This window comes from Humulus lupulus, chromosome 2 (genome assembly GCF_963169125.1).
Source record: "Humulus lupulus chromosome 2, drHumLupu1.1, whole genome shotgun sequence".
Taxonomy (NCBI): Eukaryota; Viridiplantae; Streptophyta; class Magnoliopsida; order Rosales; family Cannabaceae; genus Humulus; species Humulus lupulus.
The window spans coordinates 197,710,797-197,736,128 of NC_084794.1; the positions used below are offsets into that span (position 1 = coordinate 197,710,797).

Sequence of the window (25,332 nt, forward strand, 5' to 3'; positions counted from 1 at the left end):
AAAGCACTTATCTTTACCTTTCTTGTTTTTCTTGTTCTTCCCCTTAAGCATCTGTGCATATGGTTGTGCACTCATCTTTGTAGCCTTTGCAAGCTTGGGGTTTTTGTTTTGTCCATTTTTCCTCTTATTTCCAGCTTTTAAAGACGAAGCTAGGTTAGCTTCAGTCTTAGCTGGATCAGCAGCAACAACATTAGTCTTATTTTCTCCTCCTTTACTAGTTCCACCCATGATAGGCTCAAAAATATGAAGCTCGTTCATGAGTTGCGTCATACCATAGTTGAGTTGATCACGAACATGCGGACACGGTGTCATTCAAGCATTCACGATGTCATCACGTATGTGCAAAGACGGTGCTATCTAAGCATTTACAGTGCCATCACGAACGTGTGGAGACGGTGCTCGTTCTGGGGATTCCTCAATCATGACGAATTCGGAGTTGTCACCAATCAACTCTATGTTGATATTATGCTTCCAATTAAGGAAGTTTTCTCCAGTGAGTTTCTCCATCAAAAGTTGAGAAATGATGGGAGTAGACAGAGACACTACTTAACTTAAAACTACAAATTATCAATAAAATAGAAATCAATCACATTTTCTCAATAAAACTTCTATTCACACAAATTTCAAGAAATAGCACAACATATACCAAAAATATGTAAGATATGAGAAAAAATGCCAAAAACAATCATATCTCTATTTCTTTAGGTTTTTTAACTAATCTATGATATCCTTTGTCCCGGTTGGTGAGAGTCAAAAATATCACTAGTTAAATAGAGTTGTAAACTCATTTAATAATGGACACCACTATTAACAACCTACTATTCGATCAAAATATGAAAACAAAATCTCTTATTTTATGAGCTAGACCCACGGGTTCGATAATCATAGATTTAGTCCTAGTAGTCACCGTAGGGGTGAGTCTAGTAGAATTTGACATATAATTATCTATCTTTTGAAATCTAACCTTGTCAAAATAGCTAATGAACACCTTCCGTTGGGGGACGAATCAAAGCGCCTCGGGGCCTCATTATGCTATTGACGTTGTTAAACCAATGGTGGAGATCGAATATAAATCTTAAAATAAGCTCATTATAAAATTAAAAAAAATAGTATTTTTATTATTTTTCGAAAATTAATGATTGGTTCTCCAAAAAATTGTAAGATTATAATTTTTAAAACCAAAGTCCTATAATTTCCTATTAATTTTAAAGTGTCACATTGAAACAAATTCAATTAATTTAGAATTAAATTGTTGCTAATAAATATTTAGGTTTAACTAATATAATGAACATATACAATTAAGTCCAACTCAGGTAAATGTGCCTTAACAATTGGGCTTGTATGGAGAAGGGCTGGGTCCAGTATGTCGTTCCCACTACAGAGGCCCCCAATCTTCCATACAAGGTCCAAAAGATAGGAATTTAAACCTTCGTTTTATTAATTGTTATTAATTGATTAGGCCCACTATAGTCATGCAAAGCAAATGAGCCTTCACAAGTGGAATCACCCATAAGAGAGGAACTTAAACTTTACATTTTCTAATGGGCCCAAATAAAACCTATCATTTTATGAATATTTTATTTGGCAAAATCCATATATCTAACAAACATATGTGCCACTATATGCATCTAAGCCCAATTGCAAAAATACCACATATAGTGCAAACAGACATGTTATAATTGGATGGGGCTAATCATGTTACTATATGAGCAAGTCTATGAATTTATGCAAAAATACCACAATTTATTTCATTTCCAAAAATACCACAATTACTTATCTATAATTTATCAAAAAAGTCGATTTAATTAAATTTTTACAAAAATAAGTCAATTTAAATGAAATTTATCAATAATTAACAATAGTTAATTTAAATTTCATTTATCAACAATCAACTTGGTTAGGTTAATTTGAAAAAAATAATATATTAATTTAATTTAAATAGGATTTATCAACAATTAACCAAAGTTGATTTAAATCTCATTTATTAAAAAAATATTTAATTAATTGGTTGAAAAAAATGATATTTTTCAAAATTTAATCAATTTTAAATTTTAAAATCAATATCTTAATTGTTTTTCAAAAAATATCTTGTGTTGTTACAACTATAAGCAAATATTTTAACCATTTTTAAAATAAATAAAATATTAATAGTTATAACAACCTTAAAATATCTTAAAACAGTTAAATAAATTCAAATATCCATGAAAATATCTAACTAACAAATTTTAAATTTCAAATAATTTAAATATTAAAACCTATAGAATAAACAAATATTTATATTTTCAAATAAAGATTTAATAAAATATCAATAATTTAAAAGAAAATATCTAATATCTTAATTCTAATATTTTAATATATTAAAATATTTAAAATTAAGTTGTTAGTTGTAACGACCCAAAATTACTAATAAGGCTTAAGGGCCGTGATTAGTGTGTCGGGAGGGCATAATTGGTTTATGTGTGGTTTAAATGATTAAATGCATGATTATGTGATAAGCATGCTTATATGATTATTTAGATATATGAGATGCCTGATTATGAGTATTAGTATGCATGTAGGCCCTGCTTAGCTTATAGGGGCATATTTGTAATTTTGGCCCATTGAGGGCATAAATGTAATTATTTGTGATAAATTATTGAGACCACATTATTATGTGGATATATTTGCAGCCGGTGACTCGAGGCGATCCTAGAGAGCAGTTTAGCGAAAAAGTCACGGTAGGGATTTATATCCGGCTCAGAGGAGCCTGGGGGTATTTTTGGAAATTTGGGAAATATATTGGGGACAATTTGACATTGAGGAAAATAATTGGAGATTAGTTAGGTGTCGAGATGTAAGCAGTAATTATTAGGGACACTTGAGGAATTATTGGGAATTGGGAACAAATGACCAAAATGCCCTTGGAATGTTTAAAGGCTTAGGTTTTAATGAGAGAGAAAAATGGTCTTTTGAATGGTTAAAAGAGGATAAGTGTTATTCTGCCATTTAGCCTTAGTGGGATTTGTAGAATGTGTGAGAAGCTGAAGGAAAGAAAAAGGAAGAAAGAAAGAAGGAAAAATAGAGTTCCTAACCTATATCCCATTCTCTCTCACGATTTCCTCTCCCTTCACCATTTCTTATGGAATTTGAAGCTGTAACTCAGAGGAGGCTCAGGCTAGAGTTGGGACCATGGTTCTTGAGGTAAATCAAGAGGGTTAGCTGGAGTTAATTCTCAAATTAAGGTAATGTTTAAAGTTGTTTTGAGATTTATGAGTTTTGGAGAGTTTGAATTCTGAATTTGGATTTTTAAATGGAAGTTTAAGGGTTTGAGCTTGAGGAATTGAGGAGATATAGGCTGGAAGGGCACTAAGGGAAACCTAGGGTCAGATTCTCCATTAAAGGTAAGGATTTCTAAGCTTGATCATTTGACTTTCTAGGTAGTTTCTAGTTTTTCTGATGAAGTTCTTGAGCTTGAAGCTCAATTCTTGTTTTCTATGTTTGATGGTGCATGTGGCCAAATTTAATGTTGTTGGGCTATGTGGAATGAGATGTAGTGGATGGTAGGCTTAATTTGAAGTGTGGTTGAGGTCTGGAGGGGTTTTAGGGAGTTTTGGCTCGGGGAAATTCAAAGGAGAAAACTCAGGGTGTTCTGGTGCTGTTTGTAGCGCTGTAGCGCTAGCTTTAGGGAGCTACAAAGCTAGGCCTGGCTTTTCTGGGTGTTTTTGCTTTTTTTTGTAGTGCTGTAGCGCCCACCATTTGGCATTGTAGCGCTACCCTTCCTCTAGAATAGGGTTTTGGGTATTTTTCTTAGGGTTTTTGCTTGGAGGCTCGGGGGTCGATTCCACCACCCCATTTGGTGGAATTAGGGCTTCCTGATGGCTCGGGATTGGTCCTGAGGTTAGATTACGGGATTGAATGTAATGAGGGTTCTATGTTACGTTTGTGACTAGGTGTACGCTAGGGCTCGGACGGGAATGTGTTTGAGGATCGTTTCTCTTAACCAAAGCACTCGGAATCAAAGGTAAGAAACTGTACCCGGTTATGTGATTGTGCTGGGACTAAGGATTCCCTATGTTTGTATGTAATGTCATGAGACGGTATTATGCCATGGGGACATGTGATAAACAGCCTAAGAGTGCCGAAATCAATATTTGCGCACAGGGTGCGGCTCGACCACTGGTAGCTGAGGTTAAGTACATAATCACTGATCTCGGCCTAAGCGAGTCGGAGTCAATGGGATAATCAGAGGGTGCGGCCTAAGGGCGTCGACCCTGGATTTGGGTGTGATATGCTTATTATTGTTTAAACTGATGATTGTGACGAGTTTTTTATTTGAATAACTGATTAATGACTTGTTGGTTGGTATCATTGTTTATGTGAGCAGTATGATTTGTTGTATATTTGATTGATGATTTGTGAATTATCTGTTTGATGGTTGTCACTTATACTATGCATTATAGTTTTCTTGCTGGGCCTTGGCTCACAGGTGCTACATAGTGTAGGTAAAGGCAAGGGCAAGGTGGACCAGTCCAAAGTTGGAGAGCTTTGGGGCTGAATGTACATAGTCAGCTGATCGCTCACCACGGCCGAGGATTGGTGCTAGGACAGGAGAACCTAAAATGTCTATTTTTCCCTTAGAGTGGCCAGTAGTTGTATATTTCCTGAAATTCTCTAAACAATCCTTAAACACTATTTCTTTTGGGGTCCCATATATGAAATGTTTATTTGAATGAAATGTATATTTTATGACAAAACATTTTAACCCTAGTTCAATTATAGTTTCAGTAACATGTTTCTAACTAAATGACTTGATTAGTAAGTCTTGCACATTTATAAACACACAGTGCAACGATCTTGGCTACCCAAGGCATTACATTAGTATATTTTTAAATTTGAATTTGAATCTTTGTAGAAAATATCTAATTATTTAAATCTCAACTAACAAAAATATCTTATTTTAAAAAAAAAAAATTAAATGCAAAAACAAATTTGAAAAGTTTAAAATATTATGGATGAACAGTACCCGGTACTGTTCATCGCGTGTGCGGGTGTGTGCGTAGGGCGTGCGGGCGGTGCATGCGCGATGTGCGCACACATGGGCAGCCAGGCCAAATTTTTTCGGAAATTTTTTTTTTGTGCAATTTTTCAAACCATTAACATTTTCTAATTAATTTTTAACATGTTTTACACAAAATAAAGCATATATAAAAATTAATGGCATAGAAAATACAACAAAATAGCCTAAAAATTGCTAATTATCACATAAAATCAATATGATTCATAAAAACATGAAAACCATCAAATTATTCAAACACATCAAATAATTAAATTTTTAACATGTTTATACATGAAAATAAAGATTACCAAAGGCTCTGAGGCCCATTTGTTAGGAAAACTTATATAAAATATTTATTTATTTTCATGTAGATCTAATATTAAACAAATTAATATGAGATAACCTAGAACATGTTTCTAAAATTGAATTCAAAGAGAAACAATGATAAGAATGCTTACAGTATACGCAACGGAATGAATAAGTCATTCCTTCAGTTTCTCTATCTCTTGTATCCTTTCTGTCGCAGAGTATTATCAAGAAACTAAACCGATCTTCTATTATCTTCACAGTCTTCCAAAGTATCCTTAGAATCACCTAGACTAGAGTGGGAAATTCTCAACACATGAGATAGATACAGAGAGAAGAAGAGAGAATAACAAAGAGGCTTAGAAAATGACTTGTGTTTAGAGAGAAACTAAGAACTATCAGAAAATTTGACTTGTGACTTCTGAACTTATCTGTCGTCTGTCTTGACTTCTCTCTAAGCACTCATTTTATAGACTCAATTAGGTCATTTTAATTTAATTAAAAAATCAATAAAATAATAGTCAATTAACAAGTCTAAGTCTAAATTATCATGGGCTTCAGGCCCATGAAATTTCCCATTTGACTATAAGTCCATTGGACTTAAAATCAAGGCTTGTATTATTTTCTATTGATTTAATTAATTAAATAATTATTTAAATCCTTTATCAAATTAATTATTTATAATTTGAACATTGATTTAAACTTATTTATTAATTTAGATATCAATTTATCTTAAATAATAAATCTGCCATACTTTCTCTTTTCTTCTCAAAATTACATAACTCTGTGAAACTATCCAAAATTGACGTGGTCAACTTTGATAATTCTAATCGATAATTAAATCAATTAATTGAGACTATCTAGAAGATTTTATCCAAGATACAATGGGGACCATGGGCCTATGAAATCAAGCTCCAATAAGTTATCATAAATCTAACAAATAAATTTACTAACTTATTAATTCCTCGTGACTCCACTAAAGACTCAGAATTGCACTCTTGAATTCATAGAACGCTATATAACAAATATAGATACGCTATTAATTATCCATTGTTACAACCATAATTGTCACTCAATCCTCTATAGACGGTCTACAATGAGATGAGACTAAAATATCATTTTACCCCTCATTGTATATTATCCTTAAAACACTTAGTTCCTTGTAAATGATATTTCAGTAAACTAATTTAATTACTGAAATGAGATCTCTATCATTTAGCACCTTGAACCAAACTAAAAGGAAACCATCGTTTCACTTCTTCATCAGAAGCTATAGATATTCATATCTATGATTAACACTCCCACTCAATTATACTACCGAGTTCCCAAGATGTAAGTGTGGGCTAGTCCGTAGCGTAAGCTGGTAACGAACAAGTCAAAGAACTCAAATAATACAATCAATTAGAATACTAACCACTCAAAATTGAGATTGAATTGACCTATGATCAACTATATAATATGACTAGAATAGATTATAACATTATGTTTACTTATCCTATCAACTGTCAATATTGGTCCTGTTCGATGTAACAAATACATCCGATCTTATCTACTTTGCTAATGTTCTGGAAAGAACATATCACCACAATGTGTAAGTAGATCATATCGTAGATTGGCAAGTCAGTGTAAATCCTGTGCACTACTAATCTTAGGATTAACTTATTTTGAACATATAATCATATTTATATTCCACTGTGATTACGTCACTATAAATACAATTAGCTATATGCTCAGAATTTAATAGAAGTTTATATTAAAAAAATAATCATGAAAATAAAATATGTGAGCAAAGTGATTGACCATGTCAAAAAATGATTTCTATTCTTTTGTTGATAATAAATGAGTTTACAAAGAAATTGGATTTTAATTATGGCATAAAATCCCAACAAGTAGGTCATCCTTGACACTGAATATATTTTTTGTCAAATTACTACAAAATTGGCAAGTAAATATATATTAGATGATTAAGTACTATATATAGTTTTTCTTAAACAAAAAAATAACTATAAAAAATAACATACTTTCTTCTTGAGAACTTCTGCCATATTTAGTGCATTTACAAGATCATAAATGTATTTTATTACATAAAAACTACATTCATGACTGAACCTCTCGTCAGATTTATAAATTGTCTAATGTATTCATTTCTTGAACATTGTGCGTATGCTCTACAAAAATTAAAATTAATTATCTATATATTATAATATCAACTCTTAAAAATTAACATTGAATATATTATAACTGAAAAACTTAATTTTCCATAACCTCATTTATTATTCGTGGAGATTTATGATTATGCAATGGGTCCAGAATTATGGTCGTCTCACTCATCATCACGAAACAAACATAATTATTACATGTTTACCTATAAAACATGTTCAATCAATATATTAATCTTAAAAAAAAAATTGAGTAGTGTTTACCTTGTTTCTATAGCATATTCGAAAATAAAAGTACAAATAAGTTCATTCAAACAAACACAACAATCAACATACATAATTTCATCTATAAATCATCATAGCACACACGTAGAACCTACTTCACTAAGACACACGTGTTCTCAATCTTTTGTTATCTCCGCAACACACAATTTCATCTCAGGACCTATTTTATTACGGATGAATATCTAATATATTCAAACTACTCTAACAATAATTTTTATAATATCAAAAAGATAAATAAAACATTAAGTAGTAATTATTACTCACCTACAAAATTAATCTTCAACAAAATCACAAGACCACAAATTCAAACAAGTAAATATATTTCCTACAATAAAAGTTTAAGCAACAATGAGTAAATATGGTAACACAATAGGTAATTGGTATGATTTAGAGTATTCAAAGTTATTTATTAAATTAATACAAGTAAACTCAAATTTTAACTAGTACTTAAACTAGTAACTTTCTAATCAATAAGTTCAACTACTAAAATTTCATTTACTAAATCATAATTACAAAATTAGTGATAAATTAATAATAAATTCAGATTCCTAAAATAATTAACTTAAAAAAATATTTTAAAAATTAATATGTGTTTCAATAATAAAAAACACACTCATAATCAATATTAACAATATTAAAAAACATATACATTGTGTAAATAATATAAAAAATACCAAAAATTTGAAATATTAAAATAAACAAAGTCAAGTTTAACTGATCTATACATGTGTTTGAAGCTTGAAAATATCTTCTAATCCTCCATAAACGTTCAAAAAAATGCAAAAAATCAACCTATAAAATATACATTAAAACTCATTAAACTCCAATAACAATCTTTTCATTTTTCCCTAAAACTTCAAAATGAATCAATTGTATGAACATATACATGATTTTAAAGCAATAATAGTGGAAGAAAATAAAAAAAAAGACAAAAAAAAATTGTGGAAATGACACTTATCGTCAATGGGGAAGAAGACTTCGTGTGGAAATGAAAGGGATTTGTGAATATGGGAAATGAGGGGTCAGGGATGAAGGGGTCTATATATGGACCTTTTCTTAGAAGTTTTTTCACCGTAGAGAGAAAGGAACATTTTCTCAGCGTAGAGACTAGGTCTCATACCTTTTCTCAATGGTTTTTGTGAAAAACTGCAGAGAAAAAGGGTCTCCTGAAATGTCACAAACCCACATACCAACTTCTCTGCGCCTTTTATTTAAGGTTGAAAAAAAAAGCGCAGAGAAAGCCTATATTTGTAGTAGTGAGTACAGAGGCGACTCGGGGACCATAGACCTATAATACTAAGCTTCAATAAACCAGACTATTAATTAAACTATTTAATTAAATAATTTTATTTATTAATTCCATCATTTCTCCACTCTAAATATGAAATTTCACTCTTAGTAATTATATAATTATATTTATAGAGTCATCTCTGTTAGTCCATTTATATAATCAATACCTGTAGTTTTGTCCTAGAACTGGTCAAAGTTTACAGTTTTACCTTCTAATTACATCTTGTTCCTTAAGTACCAATAATTCATCAGTGAATAATTAATCTATAATTATTTTATAGATTTGAGCTCAATAATTATTAAGTTCAAGAATTAACTCGTAAGGGAACCAATATTCGATCCCTTAGGAAATCTTGGATTCCATTATTATAAAATCATGTTCTCAGCCATTCAAGTTATTAAATCTCCAAAACAAAAGTCATTGGCCTCATTATATTAAGAGACCTTAACGAATGAATCAAAATATCGAATAGATATGAACATGAGTTCATGACTACTAAGGATTTAGACTGATCTATAAATGATCATCTTTTGAAATATGAATTAAATCTTTATGGAAAACAATCAGTTTATAAAGAAATTAATTCATATCTGTCCAATCATATATAATCTTAATAATATAAAGTACTTTTGCTAAGATGTATATCAACGTCAGTAATATGAATCTAGATTACTTACATCCTTCTATATGCCTAGTTAGTAAACTATGCTAGCAATCATTGATCAAAGATTCCATACTTTAATATGTTACTTACTATTTTATTCATTGTATATGATCTTAACTCTCTTGTACGCATACAAGATCATATTCTCATAAATGAACATGGAATTTTATGTTGCTTACTATTTTATTCATTTCATATGATCTTAACTCTCCCGTATGCATACAAGATCATATTCTCATAAATAAACATGGAATTTTATGATATTTATGTATAAATTATTCAAACAATAATTATAATAATCTAATATAATAAAATTGTAGTTTTATTTAAATCAATAAAAATATCTTTTCACATGTTTTTAGGGCTCCAACCCTAACAATCACGGTGTAGTTGGAGCTCGAAGAAGACAGACGATAAGAGATATGCATTGGAAAATCCCTGGAGATTTATGATTCTTTCTTTATAAAGAGATTCAGTTATTACACATGTATTTATTATATTAAATATCAATTAATTGGTGAATATTGTAATTATGGTTAGTGTAATGCCCTGGTTACCCCAGAACAATTACGGTGAACCAGAAATTTGACTCGCTACCCGAGTCCTTTGGTTAAAAACGTGCTTCTAAGTGTTATTAACAGGCTAAGGTGGGAAAACCAATAAAAAGGAAATTATATATTTTATTAAGTACATAAAACAGTACATGGGCCCATAAAAACATTTACAAGTTATTTACAACTCAAAATGGTCATTACTGTTTCAAATTTACAAACCCGCCGACCTAAGCGGCAAAAATAGGGTAAACCCTCTAGTTACTCTGAGAACGCCTTGGTCGTGGTGGTCAAGCGACTGCATATGTACACATCACCACCTAAGCTCTCCACTCAAGGCTGGGTGAGCTTTTCTTTCCCTTTACCTGCACCACATAGCACCCATGAGCCAAGGCCCAGCAAGAAAACACAATATAGCATGATATAATATCAACAATGATCATAAGAATCATTCAGGACTTTCAGTCCAAAACAGATGAGTGACAGTCGCAAAAGTCACTAAGTTGGGTATAGCTCCCTTTGGCCTTATGACGATAGGGTCACCGGGGCTTAACAGATAAGTGAACTTTTCACTAGCTTAAATAGGATAGGTGCATGATGACTAGTCACCAACATAACCTTCCTCATGACCCTAGAGTCATAACTGTGGAACATTGTTCCCTAGCCATGTGACAAGCAGTCACCTAGGCCTTAGGCCCTGGCTCTGAGTAACTAGTCTTAGACTAGCCAAGCGCTTATAAGTTTCATCGACCTTAGGGTCGGTCCAGTATTAATGCCTTAGAGCCATTCAATGCTGATATCGATTAGATCTAATCTTCATTCGACCCTGCGTTCAGGACGCTTATGCCGTTTCTGACTCTTAAGTCAGAGTCCCTGACTAGTCAGTACCATATACAAGTAAACAATATTCGCTAGCATTTAATATGCAATCAATTTCCACATTTATCAACCAACATGCCACAACAAAAATCATGCATGTCACATTCACAGGGTGCAGTTTTCTTACCTCTGATTCGAGCGAGAATGAATAAAAGAACGACCTTTGAGAACGATCTGACTTTTAGTACTTTAGCGGCCACCTAGTCATAACCAAATATGGGATACCATTAATAAAATGAATAATAAAAGGTTCCCAGACCAAGACCTAGCCTTCGGGACATCGAATCCTATTAAACCGGGTAATAGGAACAATCCCGAGGCCTAAAGTTTAAGTTCCCATAATTAAAACACAATTTTGGCCAAAAATGCCCTTAAGCGCCCCGGCCCTACACCAGCCTTGCGCCGCGGCCTGCCCTCAAATAGAAACCAAACCCAACTCTGCCTGTGCCTAGCGCCGCGACGCTCCTCCTTGCGCCACGGCCCTAACTGCTCAAACAACAAGCCACCTCCTTCATTGAGCCTAGGCCGCGGCGCCCTAGAACAGAGCTGCAGCCCTACCACGAGCCCAGCCAAAAACCTCATTTTCCTTCATCCCAAACTCTCCAAAAACATACCTAAACACTTACAAATCATCAAATCAAAGTTCTCAAGCTTCCCAATGATCCAAAACCATCAAATCCCAAGGCTCAAACGAACCAAAAACTCAACGATTCATAAAAACCAATTCTAAGCTTATAAACTCTAAAAACTCAAAACTTAAAACTTAAATTACATTCGATTAGGTTGTTTCTCATCAAATCCTTCGGTCAAGAAGCTTCTAATCTTTCCTAGGATTTCTATGCCTCGATCCTCGCTTGATTCCGACTCCTAGAACTCGAGATTTATTCGAAAATGCCTTGAACGGTAAAAATGAACTAACGGGAAAGAACGAGAGGTTTTCTAACGTACATTCTATCTGACAAGCTACTTCAAGCTTAAGTAACCTCAAATAAAACCTAGTACTCGGGGTCCCGAAAACACCCCCGGAGACATTATAGTCAAAACTTCCAGAATTTCCTCCTGATCTCAATAATTCTCAATCTATCATCAAATAACATTCTCATTATTCAATATCCCAATAAAAGACCCCCCGTTATGACAAAACCGCTAATTCATAATATAAGATCGTCTCATGCCGAATAGCTCGAATATATCTCTATGATAATGGGATCTCATCAACAAATCACAATATGCACCCAGAATACGCCCTCAACGGGCCAAATTACCAAAATATCATACTAATCAAATGTGGACCCACATACATGCATATAACATCATATTATAATATAATTTACATAAACATGCATATTATCGTTTAATGGCATAATTAAACAGTTATGGCCCTCCCGGCCTACTAATCCAGCCATTAAACCGCATTAAGGATTTTTGGGGCATTACAGTTAGTTACCCAACGTGACCAAAATCCCTTATATGTTCATTCTTTATTATAAATAGGAGGAGAAATGACCTATGAAGGGGGAGGATAGTTTCTATATACCAAAATTCTGGAGAAATAATCCCAGATTATTCTCTAAGAAAAACACTTAGAACAGTGACTCGTGGACTATATAGATTTTAACCACGGAACCCAGTAAAAATTTTTGTATAATTTTACTATTTGCTTTTTCGGTTTATTCAAGCCTAAACTCGTTTAATTATGTTTCTAATTCTAAGTTGATGAAAAACTACATCAACACTAGCAAACTTGAGCACAAGCCTTGGCGGCAGTAGCAACAAAAAGAGAAGAGATGACCACTGCATCATGAAGGGTAAAAATGAGCATAACTAGGTTATGATAAGTTGAAAACTAATCATCATTTTACGAATTCTGTTGATCTAGTTGAGTTGTGGAAAACATTTTTGTTTTCAGAAAGATCTGGGTCCCTTATCAACGACCACCATTGGTTAAGAAAAAGAGGCGAAAGCGAGACCCAACCAAATTTTACCGCTTTTATAATGATGTTGGCCACACTACCAACAAATGTTGGCACCTAAAGGATTAAATCAAGCTCTTGATCATATAGGGATACCTCGCCCAATATGCTCGTGGCAACTAGTAGGATAGGCCACGAGGAGATGAAGTACTTAGGGTCGAAGGAGAAATATGTTGAATTGTTGGAAAGGTCTCAATAGCTAAGGGTGGGTTCTACTTATGTGTAGTAGGTCAAATAATATCATGATTAGTTTTATTTTCTTTTTTCACTATCAATTAGGGCTGGACAACAGACGAGTTTTGTGGGTTTTGGGTGCTCAGGTTTGGATTTGAGAAAATGAATATCGAACCCGTCTGAAAGAGCCTCAGATTTGACTCGAGTGTTGTCGGATTCATGTGAAATTTGAAATCTTAAACAAGCACACTTCTGCCTTCTGAAACACACCACCACCACCAGAGAATACTTCTGCCTTCTGCAATGCACCACTAGAGAGGGATCGAGAAGGAGACACACAACCAAGTCAGAGTTTTCCCACACCACTAACTAAAGAGATGGAAAGAGAGAGAGTGAAAGTGAAGGAGAGAGGGTAGACATTGGACTCGAGGAGGGTGGCTGGTCACCTGAAAAAAAAAAAAAGAGAAGGAGGGAGGGGTGAGGGTGGTGTCAATTGGGTAGTGAGAAAGAAGGATAAGAGAAGAGAGGGCTGGGGGACTTAGGGTTTATACTTTTTTCAGTTATAAAATTATATTATATATATTTATATTTAAAATTAAAACTAAAAAAAATATATACTTGAGTTCGGATTTCACCCAAAATCCGAAAATTTTAAACCTCCACTAAAACCTGATCTGAAATGCATTCAGATGAGTCAAGCTAAATTCGAGTTCAACTTCGGATTTCGGGCATCAAGTTTAGGCCTATCAGGTCAAACAAATTCTTTGGGCAGGCTGGTTTTATTGGGCTGATGTGCAGCCCTACTATCAATAAGCCTGGATTGTCGATTGAGGAAACTTTGATTACTTTATTTATTGATAAGCTTGTTTTACTTTAGTGAAATATGTTTATAAACAAATGCAAATAATTGAGCACCCACGAGTGTGTTCCAAAAGTTTATCAAATTTGAGCTGTTAGTATAAATAGGGGTATTTGCAACATAAATATAAAAATATTTTTGGTTTGTTACTAATATATACCCTATCTTTGATTTTGGTGGCAAAACTACCAAAAAGACTGAAAAGTGTTAGTCTATCACTACCTATTCCATTTGTTTCATTAGCTGATGACTAGAACGACATGTGTTGCCATTTTATTGGTCCAACTAATAATTTTTTTAAAGTCATTTGATATTAGTTTCAAAATAGAAAAAAATTGTTTTTTTATTAATAAAAAATATATATTAATTTTAAAAAATAAAAATGAATACAAAAAAAATATTTTTTATTTTAATTAATTAAATTTTATTTAACAAAACAAAATTAAAATATTACATAAAAAAAAATTCCATTACCTAACCTTAGCCAACTCTTCATCTTAAACCTCACCATCTTTGCGTGTCGCCTGTCCCATCCACCCATCATTCTCTCTCATATGTCGTAGCTTGTCCACCCATCATTGTTGCTCGTTTTTCGCAGTCCGTCATTGTTATTGTTGCTCGCAGGTATGCTAGTCGTCACCCAATGCCCATCGTCTTGTCTTCGATAGCGTCTCGCAAGCTTTGAGCATCCTTGAAAGGGTTGCTTTCACAACAATTATGGCAGATCAGATGATAGTTTAGCTTCAATCCTTGGGTAAATGTGGTGACTTGTAAATTGTTAATAATAGTGGGTTGCAAAAATACGATAAAAAGTAAAGGGGAAAATAAAAGGAAGAATTTTACTAAATATTGGCAAGAAGAAAAAATATGTTTCATATTATGGTATGCATTTCGTCCATTTGAAAGATTAAGTAGAGATGAACTTTTGAGATGGTTTTGGATTGTGCATATTGGACGATGCAACTATTTCTGGGTTGAAACCTTTTTAATTGATGAATGGTTGTACTCTAACTAAATCTTTGTCTCTTAATATGACATTTTGCTATAAGATTTGAACAATGAATTGTTTGATATTAATTTTGTGAAATGGTATTGTGATTTTGTATACTCGATGAAAAGATTTTAGATTTTGAGTTAATCTCGTTTTTTTTTTAATTTTGTTTCAATTTGAATTTTTGATTTTTTTTCTTTTTAATATTTTTTATTTGAGTACATATTTTGAATTATTTTTTCTATTTTAATATTAATTTTCAAAATTTTAAAATATATTTATTAGTTGTACCAGTAAAATTATGGTACATATCGTCCCTAGTCTTCAATTAACTAAGTAGATAGAATAGTCACTGACAGAATCATATTTTTTAGGTTTTTAGGTAGTTTTGCCACTAAAATTAAGAAATGGATATATGTGACTAACAAAACCATAACATTAGTGGCAAATATCTCTATATATTTTGAGAAATTATAGTAAATGATTAAAAACAATCAAGAAATTAATGCTCTCATTTTAATTTTTTGTAGAAAATAATTATTTTATATTGTTGATTACCTAAATTATTATTTTCTATTATTTTATTTATTTATTTAGGAGCGTATAATTTTAATAGTGGTATATGTATATTAATTTTGTTTAATTCATTTTTATTTTAAAGTTATAATAATTTTTTATGAGTTATTAGTATATTATTTTCCAACTAATGTATATATTTAATTTCTATCTTATTATACATAACGATAATATATAATTTTGTATTATGATATATACATTAACTAATTAAACAAAACTAATATACATATATCATAATATTAAAATATTTAGAATAAAATAATAATTTTCTAAAAGATATATTTATTAATATATAATATTAAAAAAATAATTAGATTATTTTGTTACAAAATTAAAAACATGTAAATTTACTTAGTTACACACAACACCATTTTGCACCAAAACCCCCATATATTTTATATTTTTTTGTTTTTAACGTATATTTTAAAGAAGAAATGCTCAATATTGGGGCATTTTACTAAAATACCGTTCTAAAAGCCCACGTTGATACTTCATCCTATACATTAATGCATATTTTCCCCTCACAGTGAAGAAAAAAGATGTTCCTTCTTCCCTCGTCCCACTTCAATGAGTGACACCGGAGAAAGACAGAAATATGTGGAAAGTGGTAAACGAGAAATCACGATGGACTCCCCCTCCAATTCTCAGAAAACGGGTAATTTCATTTTTTTTTCCTTTTTTGTAATTTGCTATTAGTGAAAGCAAAGAAAATAGGAGAAAGAATCGAAAAAAGATGGATAAGGTCCGATTGGTTTCGTATTTCAGTTTCTGATGATGACGAAATAGACTACTCCGTGAAGCCGGAGTTGTATGATCCAGAGCTTGATGATAAAGATGAGTTATGGATTCAGAAGAAAAGGAAAGGTCGTCACTCTGATGCTGTCCTCAGCTGCCCAGCTTGTTTCACCACTCTCTCTCTCGACTGTCAAAGGTGCTTATAGACACACACACACACACACACATATATGTATACGCACACAATCCATGTTCATGTTAAACTAACTAGTGTAAAATTTACATGCGGTTTCTTTTGTGTTTTTTTGTTTGGTCTGAAACAACCATTTGTGGATTTATATTTGTAGATGCGTTTTCTCATAAAGGATTGCTAATGTAAAGGTTAGACACATATTAAGCCAAGCACCATTTAATGTGGAACTAGTGATGATATACTGAAATCCCATCATAGAGATATCACAAAGCCTGTGTTTCAGTGAAAAACATGGAATAGTTTCATTTTGAGGTGTTAAAATTTCTACAAAGCATATCAGATAGTAGAATGTGTTCTGGGATTTTGATGGGCTGATGAGCATCAGGAAAACATTCATTATGTTTGATGACCTCAATGTGTTCTGGGATTTTAGATAGTTATAAAAGGGAGGATTCTTTTTCAGATGACGTACAGGTTTTTAATTATCAAAATGGATGTAAGTGAATTTTGTAGGTGTTGTTTATTTACAAGCAATACATTTGCTGATCAAGTAGAGGAATGGACTAGAAATATCATAAATTAATTGTGAAGCTCTTAAAATTTTATTCTGAAATGAGATAGCTTTAGTGTAGGGTGTAGCTTCTTCAAGTAACGTGTTATTTACAGAAGGGCAAAACAACATTACCACAGTAAATTAAGAACTTCGTTTCTAGTGTTGGTGGCTAAAGGATCATGTGAAACTGGTGTGGCTTTTTTCTTCATGCTTACACTACTGTCGTAACTACTAGTAACTAGAGTACTATTACTTCTTACATCTGGTAGTAGCCACCACCTACATATACATTTTAACTTCATTTAAGTGACATTATCTTGACTAGCCTAATAATTGAAATTGAGGTATAAAAAGGGTAGCATTTCTTACATCTGTTCCAAGTGATGTATATATTGTTTGTTCTAGTGAATGGAACATTGTATGCGAGTGAAACGAAGCCTAACTATTTAAAGTACAATAGGTGGCTATGGTGACAGCCATTCTAGTATAGTAGAATCTAGTATTCTAGTTCTAGAAACTAAATTTTTATCATTATTTTAGAGTTTTTGATAGTTTATGTGACATTTTATGTTATGTTTGAGACTTTTTGAGGCTATGCCTCAAGGTTTAAAAATGCTTTTTTAAACATTGCCTTGGACTAGGAATGAGGAAGAAAAGAATAACTTATTTTGTGGTGTTTATGGCTAGAGATGAAATAATGTGAGAATTGGATATTGATAATTCTCTAACTTTTTTCTCCATATTAAACTATTGAAGTAACTATTAATAACTTGTATTGTTCTTACATGTGATAGTGGCTTCAGATATGTTTTGACTTTGTGTAGTGCAATATCTTAACAACCTAAGAATTGAAAAGAGATTTTAGAGACAAAGGCATATTTTGATACTGTTGTTCAGAGTAAAGTATAAATTGTTTGGCTTATGGCCATGGGGATGAAATGAAGCATAACTGACTGAGATGGGCCAGGAGGTGTAGAAATATTAGATAGGCATATGCTTTTTTTTTTTCTTAAGAGTATGTTGTACAACTAAGTTTAGGTTGTAATGAACAACTAAGTTTATGTTGTAATTTTTTCCTTATTTTTAGTTGTCTATACCTTTGTATTCAGTCTATATATAGGTCATTCTATTCATCAATAAAATCAGATTAGAAGTATTATTCACACAAAAATTACATAGTATCTTTTTTTTTTTTTTTGAAAAAGAGAAAAAATACATGGCATCAAAGCATTGGTAGTCCAAAAATTTGAAAATCTTTCAGCCATTTTCAATTTGCTGATGACACTATATTTTTTGTTAATGATGTGGAATCCCTCCAAGTCCTACTCGATATTCTTAAGGCTTTTTCAGCCAATTCTAGTTGGAAGTTTAACTTGCAGAAGTGTCAACTGCTGGGTATTAATGTGTGGGAGGAGGTTGTGAACTCTTGCGCCTCGGTGATTGGTTGTGAGGTAGGAAAGTGGCCTAGGAAATATTTAGGTCTTCCGTTGTGAGATAATCTGAGGATTAAGACTTTTTGGGAGCCAATTTTGGCTAAGTGTGCTAAAAGGTTGGCTAGGTGGAAGTGTGTTTTTCTTTCTAGAGGGGGGCGACTTACCTTGATTCAATCAGTGCTTTCATCACTTCCAGTGTATTACTTGTGGGAAGGAGCTGATCTTTCGGATTCCGAGCATCTGGTAGCCTGGAATGTTGTTTGTAAACCTTTATTTCATGGAGGTCTTGGGATTGAAAAGTTAGAAGAGAGGAATAAAACTTTCTTTCTGAAGTGGTTGTGGAGATTCCCGTTGGAGCGTAATTCTCTGTGGCACAAGGTGGTGATGAGTCGTTATGGGCGGGCTGAAAATCTTTGGGATACAAAAGTAGTGGAGAGACTTTCTGCGAAGGGTTTGTGGAAGGATATTTCTTCCCTTTATAGCGAGTATTTGGGATTGGTTTATTTTAAAGTGGGGTGAGGTGATTCAATGAGGTTTTGGGAGGATGTTTGGATTGAAGGGCAAGCCCTGAAGGGTCGGTTTCCAGACTTAGCAGTTATTTCCCAAGCTAAAAACGTTTTGATAGTTGAGTTGGGTGTTATTAGGGAGGTGAGAGTAGGAATGGATTGAGATTTGCGCTTCAAAAGATCTCTTTTTGATAGAGAAGTGCCTTCTTTGGTTGAACTGTTAAGGATTCTAGAGTTTGTTAATTTGCCAGTGAGTCAAACCTCAATTCATTCATAAGCATTTTGATCAACATTCCTTCACAAATACCTAATGCCAAAGCACGATATTCTAACTCTGCACTACTCCTTGAGACTACAAACTTCTTTTTGCTGCGCCACGTGACTAAATTACCCCATACATAGGTGCAATAACCTCTAGATAATTGTTGGTCAGTTAGCTCTCCAGTCCAACTAGAATTGGTGTAAACTTCCAAGTCTCGGTTGTTGTGTTTTCTGAAGTGCAAATCGAGACCCGGTGTCATTTTCAGATGCCTTAGAATATGATACATTGCTTCCAAGTGCTCCTCACAAGGACTATGCATATGTTGACTCACAACGCTGACAGGGAAGACGATATCAGGTCTAGTATGAGAGAGAGATTAATTGTCCTACTAATCTTTGATAAATCCCCCTCTCTATTGGAGTTAAATCCTCTCTTTGGTTATCTTTTAAGTTTGGATCCATTGAAATGTCAACCAACTTGCTCCCAATCATTCCAGTTTACTTTAGAAGATCTAGGATATACTTTCGCTGAGACATAACAATTCTATCTTTCGATCGTGCTACTTCCATACCAAGAAAGTATTTGAGGGTTCCTAGATCTTTGATTTCAAATTCTGAGGCAAGAAGTCTTTTGAGATATGAAATTTTACCGAAGTCATCTCCAGTTAAGATTATGTTATCCACATAAACAATGAGAATTACTAACTTCCCTGCTGAAGAGAACTTGAAAAATAGAGTATGATCAACTTGACTTTGAGTACATCCATGTTTGACAACTAACTTTGCAAATTTGTCAAACCATGCCCGAGGTGACTGTTTCAAGCCATAAAGAGATTTGAGAAGTTTGCACACTACTCGACCACTGGAGTGTTTCTTCATCCTTGGTGGAATTTCCATATGGACTTCTTCGAGTTCCCCATTCAAAAAAACATTTTTTTACATCCAATCACAATTTACAGTAAGTGATAACAAAACTCTTATTGTATTAAGTTTGACTATAGGAGCAAAGGTCTCCTGATAGTCAACACCATATGATTGAGTGAACCCCTTGGCAACCAATAGAGTCTTGAATCTGTTGATACTCCCATCTGAATTATACTTGACGGTGAAAATCTACTTACAACCAACTGTCTGCTTTCCTTGAGGTAACTCAGTGAGAACCCAAGTATCATTTTTCTTAAAAGCATTCATTTCTTCACCGACTGCAATCTTCCATTTAGGATCATTTAAGGCCTCGTAAATGTCTGTGGGAATCTGAATAAGAACAAAAGAAGAGGAAAAAGCTCGGTACATAGGTCTTAGTTTCTCATAAACAACATACTTTTCTATGGGGTGATTAATACAAGTTCTAACACCCTTCCAATGAGCAATAGGTAGGTTGAGATCATCAATAGTAGGAGAAACTAACTCATGAGTCATAGAATGCTTACCTTAATGATTTTCAAGGTCGAGAGGGCTTTGATGAGTGTTTGAACAGTTCTTGTCTTCCATATTGACCTCTATATTTCTCCTGCTATAAACATAAAGTTCTTTGTTACCTATATCTAATTGTTGTTGAGTTTGAGGTGGTGGTAAGTTTGAAAGAGTGTTTGGATTTTTTGAGGAGGAGGGTGAGGTCGGATTGACTATAGAGAAGGATGGGTTGGATGTGTTTTCTGGACTGAGATTTGGTTTGATAGGAAAAGAAGGTAAGGAAGGACCTATTGACTTATCTGGTTGGATAGGCAAAGAAGGCAAAGACTGAGCACTTTGATGTTCGTGTGCCACAACATTGAGCTGAGGAAATGCAACTTGATGATCCTGAAGAGTTTCCCAAAGCTAATATTCCTGTGAATGCTTCCCTTGAATACCATATTTGGGAAAGAAATATTGATGTTCAAAAAAGGTGACATCCTGATAGGCCATCTATTACGTATGTGTACGCAAGGAGTAGGGGGTCTTAAGGTAGGCTAGCAGTAGCTGATATTGGTTTTGGGGATTGGTTAGGAGTTAGTTATGGGAGGTTTGCTTGGCTGTGCAGCAGGTACACCTTAGTACCAATAGGGATATGAATATAAGGGAGTGTGTAAGTTGTGTTTAGGCAAGAAGGAATTGGTAGGAATTGTGTAAGCTGTATTTATGAAGTTGTTGATTTGGTCTATGACAAATTGAGACCTTACCGTCAACGCTCAACCACCAAACGCCTCAATGAAAAGCTGTCTTCGCGATTCTTTGGCCCTTTTCCTGTGTTGGAATGAATTGGTCCACCAACTTATCGCCTCCAGCTCCCCTGGATGCAATGATACACCTTCTTTTTCACGTTTCATTGCTGAGAGCAGTCCTTGGTCCAAATCAGCAAGCCACGACTTTGCCACCTGGGTTGAGATTGGATATGGAATGGTTGTTGGTGCCAGAAGCTATGTTGGAAGTGAGGCCAGGAACCCATAAAGAACCTCAGGCATTGATTAAGTGGGCAAATTTGCCTAAGTTTGAAGCAACTTGGGAGCAATTTCCAGATTTCCACCTTGAGGACAAGGTGAAACTATTGGCAGGCGGTATTGATAGGCCACCTATTACGTATGTGTACGCAAGAAGGAGTAGGGGGTCTTAAGGTAGGCTAGCAGCAGTTGATATTGGTTTTGGGGATTGGTTAGGAGTTAGTTATGGGAGGTTAGCTTGGCTGTGCGGTAAGTACATGTTAGTACCAATAGGGATATGAGTATAAGGGAGTGTGTAAGTTGTGTTTAGGCAAGAAAGAATTGGTAGGGTTGTAACCCAAGTGGGAGAGACCAGGCTCTCAAATCCCTGGATTATCAATACAGACTTTGTTTTCTTTTCTACTGCTTTCCCTATTCTCTGTTTTTTGTTTAGAATACTAACTTGGCAGGACAATCCTATCACATCCATAGTGTTATAGACACTTTTTGTAATTGGGGAGTAACATTTGTACCCTTTTTGAGTGTTGGAATACCCAATGAAGAGATACTTGTGAGACTTTGGATCAAGTTTTGTTCTTTTGTGATCATAAACATGGACAAAAGTTGTACATCCGAAGACTTTGAATGGAAGATCTGAGGAGAAGGTTGAGATATGAGGGAATGTTGCAAGTAACATATTTGTTGGGGCTTTGAATTGTAGTACTCAACTAGGCATATGATTGATGAGATAAGTGGCTGTGAGTAAGGCTTCCCCCAAAACTGTCTAGGAACATGATTTGAAAATATGATAGATCTAGAAACTTCAAGAAGATGTCTGTTTTTTTTCTCTCAACCACTCCATTTTGTTGCGAAGTATCAACACATGAACTAATGTGAACAATTCCTTGATTTAACAAGTATGGACCAAGAATGGAGTTAAAATATTCCTTTCCATTATTAGTTTTTAGGATTTGGGTCTTTCGGTTAAATTGATTTTGAATCATGGAATGAAATTTTTTAAAGATAGAAGTAGTTTTTTATTTTTCTTTCATAAGGAATGTCCATATTGTCCTAGTATGATCATCAATAAAGGATACAATGATAGTCAAGCGACAATAGCATTGATAAGAATCTGGTTCACCATGACAGAACTAAACATGTTGTAATAGGCAAGACACTTCATTTTTGAGAAGGTGAATTCAAAGATCATTGAGCTCAACTACATTCCTACAAAGAAACAGATTATCGACATCTGAGCATAGGCCCACCAAGAACAAGTTTTGAAGAATTCAATTCCAAGCTGGGTTTGTATAACATATACAACTCAGCTTGAGGGGTGTGTGGATATATTATATAGGTATATGTTTTTATCTTATTGTAAATATCTAGAGTATGTTGTATAACTAAGTTTAGGTTGTAATTTTTTTCCTTATTTTTAGTTGTCTAGTCCTTTGTATGCAGCCTATATATAAGTCATTCTATTAATCAATAAAATCAGATTAGAAGTATTATTCACACAAAAACTACAGGAGGCCATGGTGACAGACTGACAATCATGATAGAAGCATCAAGATTGTTCTAATGATAGAGGCACTTAATGGGGAGGTCATGAATTTAATTTTAGAGATTTGTAGTAAAATTGGGATGACTGGACATGGACATAGATATCTTAACATGTAAGCATGAGGGGTCCTGTTATTTTTTGTTATGGCCCAGATTTGGAACACTAGCAATATGGGTGCATCAATCATAAGATAGAATCTCGACCAAATAAAATATGATGTTGCTCCAAATAACTTTTTATCAATTAGGTCAACTGAAGCCGGATATTAATCTTTAAAGGAGGTTCAAAATACTGAATATTAAAAGTTAATTTATTTTATTAATGCTTTTTTATGTCCACCAATAACTGGATGAAGTCGAGAGACTTAAAAAGACTATTACACCAAAGAGAGATTAGAAATGGTCCCATTACCATTACCATCACTTTGTGACTGGAGAAAAAGTCATGACTACCAACTGCAATTATGTTCTGTGTTGTAAAAGAGTAATTCTGGTTAATGGAAAACTCTTGGAGTAGAAAGAACTACATGATAAGGCTGGTCAACCACTGATTCAGGACCATAAAGACTTGCTTGCCACTGGAAAAATCAGCTTATTCGATGGCCAAGAATATTAAGTGGTGTAGGCGAGTAGTAGTGACTTATCTTTTTGTTTGAGTACAAAATTCGTTGTTAACATATTTTTGTATAAGAATTGTAGTTGTTTGATGATCAATGAATGTTCTAAATATAACAGGAAGGCATGTAGCAATAGCAATCATTATTATTCGAAACATCAACTGTCACCAAGCATTTTCTGATTATCCTTCAAGGTTGTGCATTTTTTGTTTTAGAAAGTAAAAAGGAGAGAAACAAAAAAGCAAACTTCTACTGTTTTAGAAGTGTTCATAATTGATTTCGTGTTACAATAATGTCTTATGAAATTAGCTTATGAATTATTTTTAACTTTTTTCAAATTTTACCATTTAGCTCTTTTTTCATAATCTTGGTCCCTTGGTGATATGTATTACAACTTAACTTGATTTCTTCCAGGCATGAAAAATACTTGACGCAGTACAGAGCAATTTTTGTTGTTAATTGCAAGGTTGGAAGTGAATCTTTGTTGCATTGTAGCATTTCACAACCGAAAAGGGGCAAGAGACGAAGAGAAACAGATGAGAGTGAAGTAAATCTTGCTGTTGGTGAAACATTCAAGCAAGTTAGTTGCATGGTATGCTCGACAGAGGTTGGGGTAATGGATGAGGAAGAAGTCTATCATTTCTTCAATGTTCTTCCAAGTGAATCTTGACCTGCTCATTTTATTTAAACATACATTGGAGGGAACCTGCAGTTCAGTTTTTTTCTAGTTATTTGAAATATCGTATCATTCAAATCCGATTTGTTCTAATTAATTTTGGGGTATATGATGCTGTTCACGCATGAAAATAGCATGTAGTTTCTTCTGATATGAAGTAAATGGCATATTAAGCTCCTTGTTGTGCAACATATTTCAGTAACTATGATTTTACCATTTTACATCTTCTGTTTGTCTCTCTCATTCTCATTAATCTACAAAACCAATTTCTCTAACAAAATTTTACTGATGTGTATATTATTATTATTATTATCTGTACTGTGGTCAACAAGTCTCTTCATGTAAACATTTGATTTGATTGACCAAAATAATCTATCTTTGGTATTTATGTTTTGTCTGAATAAGAATAACTTTCTTGAGATTTAATTTTAGCGTAATTTGAGAAAAGCTGTTAGTATTTCAGCTATGCTACTCTTAGTGACTCTTGATATTCTAATTTGAAGATACTTTTTCTTTTCTTTGTTTCTTGCAAATTACTGACTCCAAAAATGATTAAGATTGGCTTCAGGTTGTTGATTTGTGGACAACTTGTGAGTCTCTATATTACCTCATATATACCTTCACTGATTGAAAATGATTCATCTATACGATTTTTT

General features: G+C 33.5%; 1 protein-coding gene across 1 annotated transcript; it reads left to right on the forward strand.

Annotated features, from left to right (window-relative positions):
• Window positions 1–16,235: 16,235 nt before the first annotated feature.
• LOC133818860 (uncharacterized) lies at window positions 16,236–24,899 on the forward strand. The gene is made up of 3 exons (XM_062251964.1): window positions 16,236–16,398; window positions 16,509–16,674; window positions 24,415–24,899. Exons 1-3 carry the CDS (start codon window positions 16,311–16,313, stop codon window positions 24,668–24,670), a joined length of 510 nt encoding a protein of 169 aa, XP_062107948.1. The 5' UTR covers window positions 16,236–16,310; the 3' UTR covers window positions 24,671–24,899.
• The last annotated feature ends 433 nt before the right edge of the window (window positions 24,900–25,332 follow it).

What these genes read in the sequence shown, in the direction of transcription:
- LOC133818860 (XM_062251964.1), top strand. Translation starts at nt 16,311, where the DNA reads ATGAGTGACACCGGAGAAAGACAGAAATATGTGGAAAGTGGTAAACGA. An exon ending in CTCCAATTCTCAGAAAACGG is followed by an intron (nt 16,399 to 16,508) that starts GTAATTTCATTT and finishes TTCGTATTTCAG; the next exon opens with TTTCTGATGATGACGAAATA. An exon ending in CTCTCTCTCGACTGTCAAAG is followed by an intron (nt 16,675 to 24,414) that starts GTGCTTATAGAC and finishes GATTTCTTCCAG; the next exon opens with GCATGAAAAATACTTGACGC.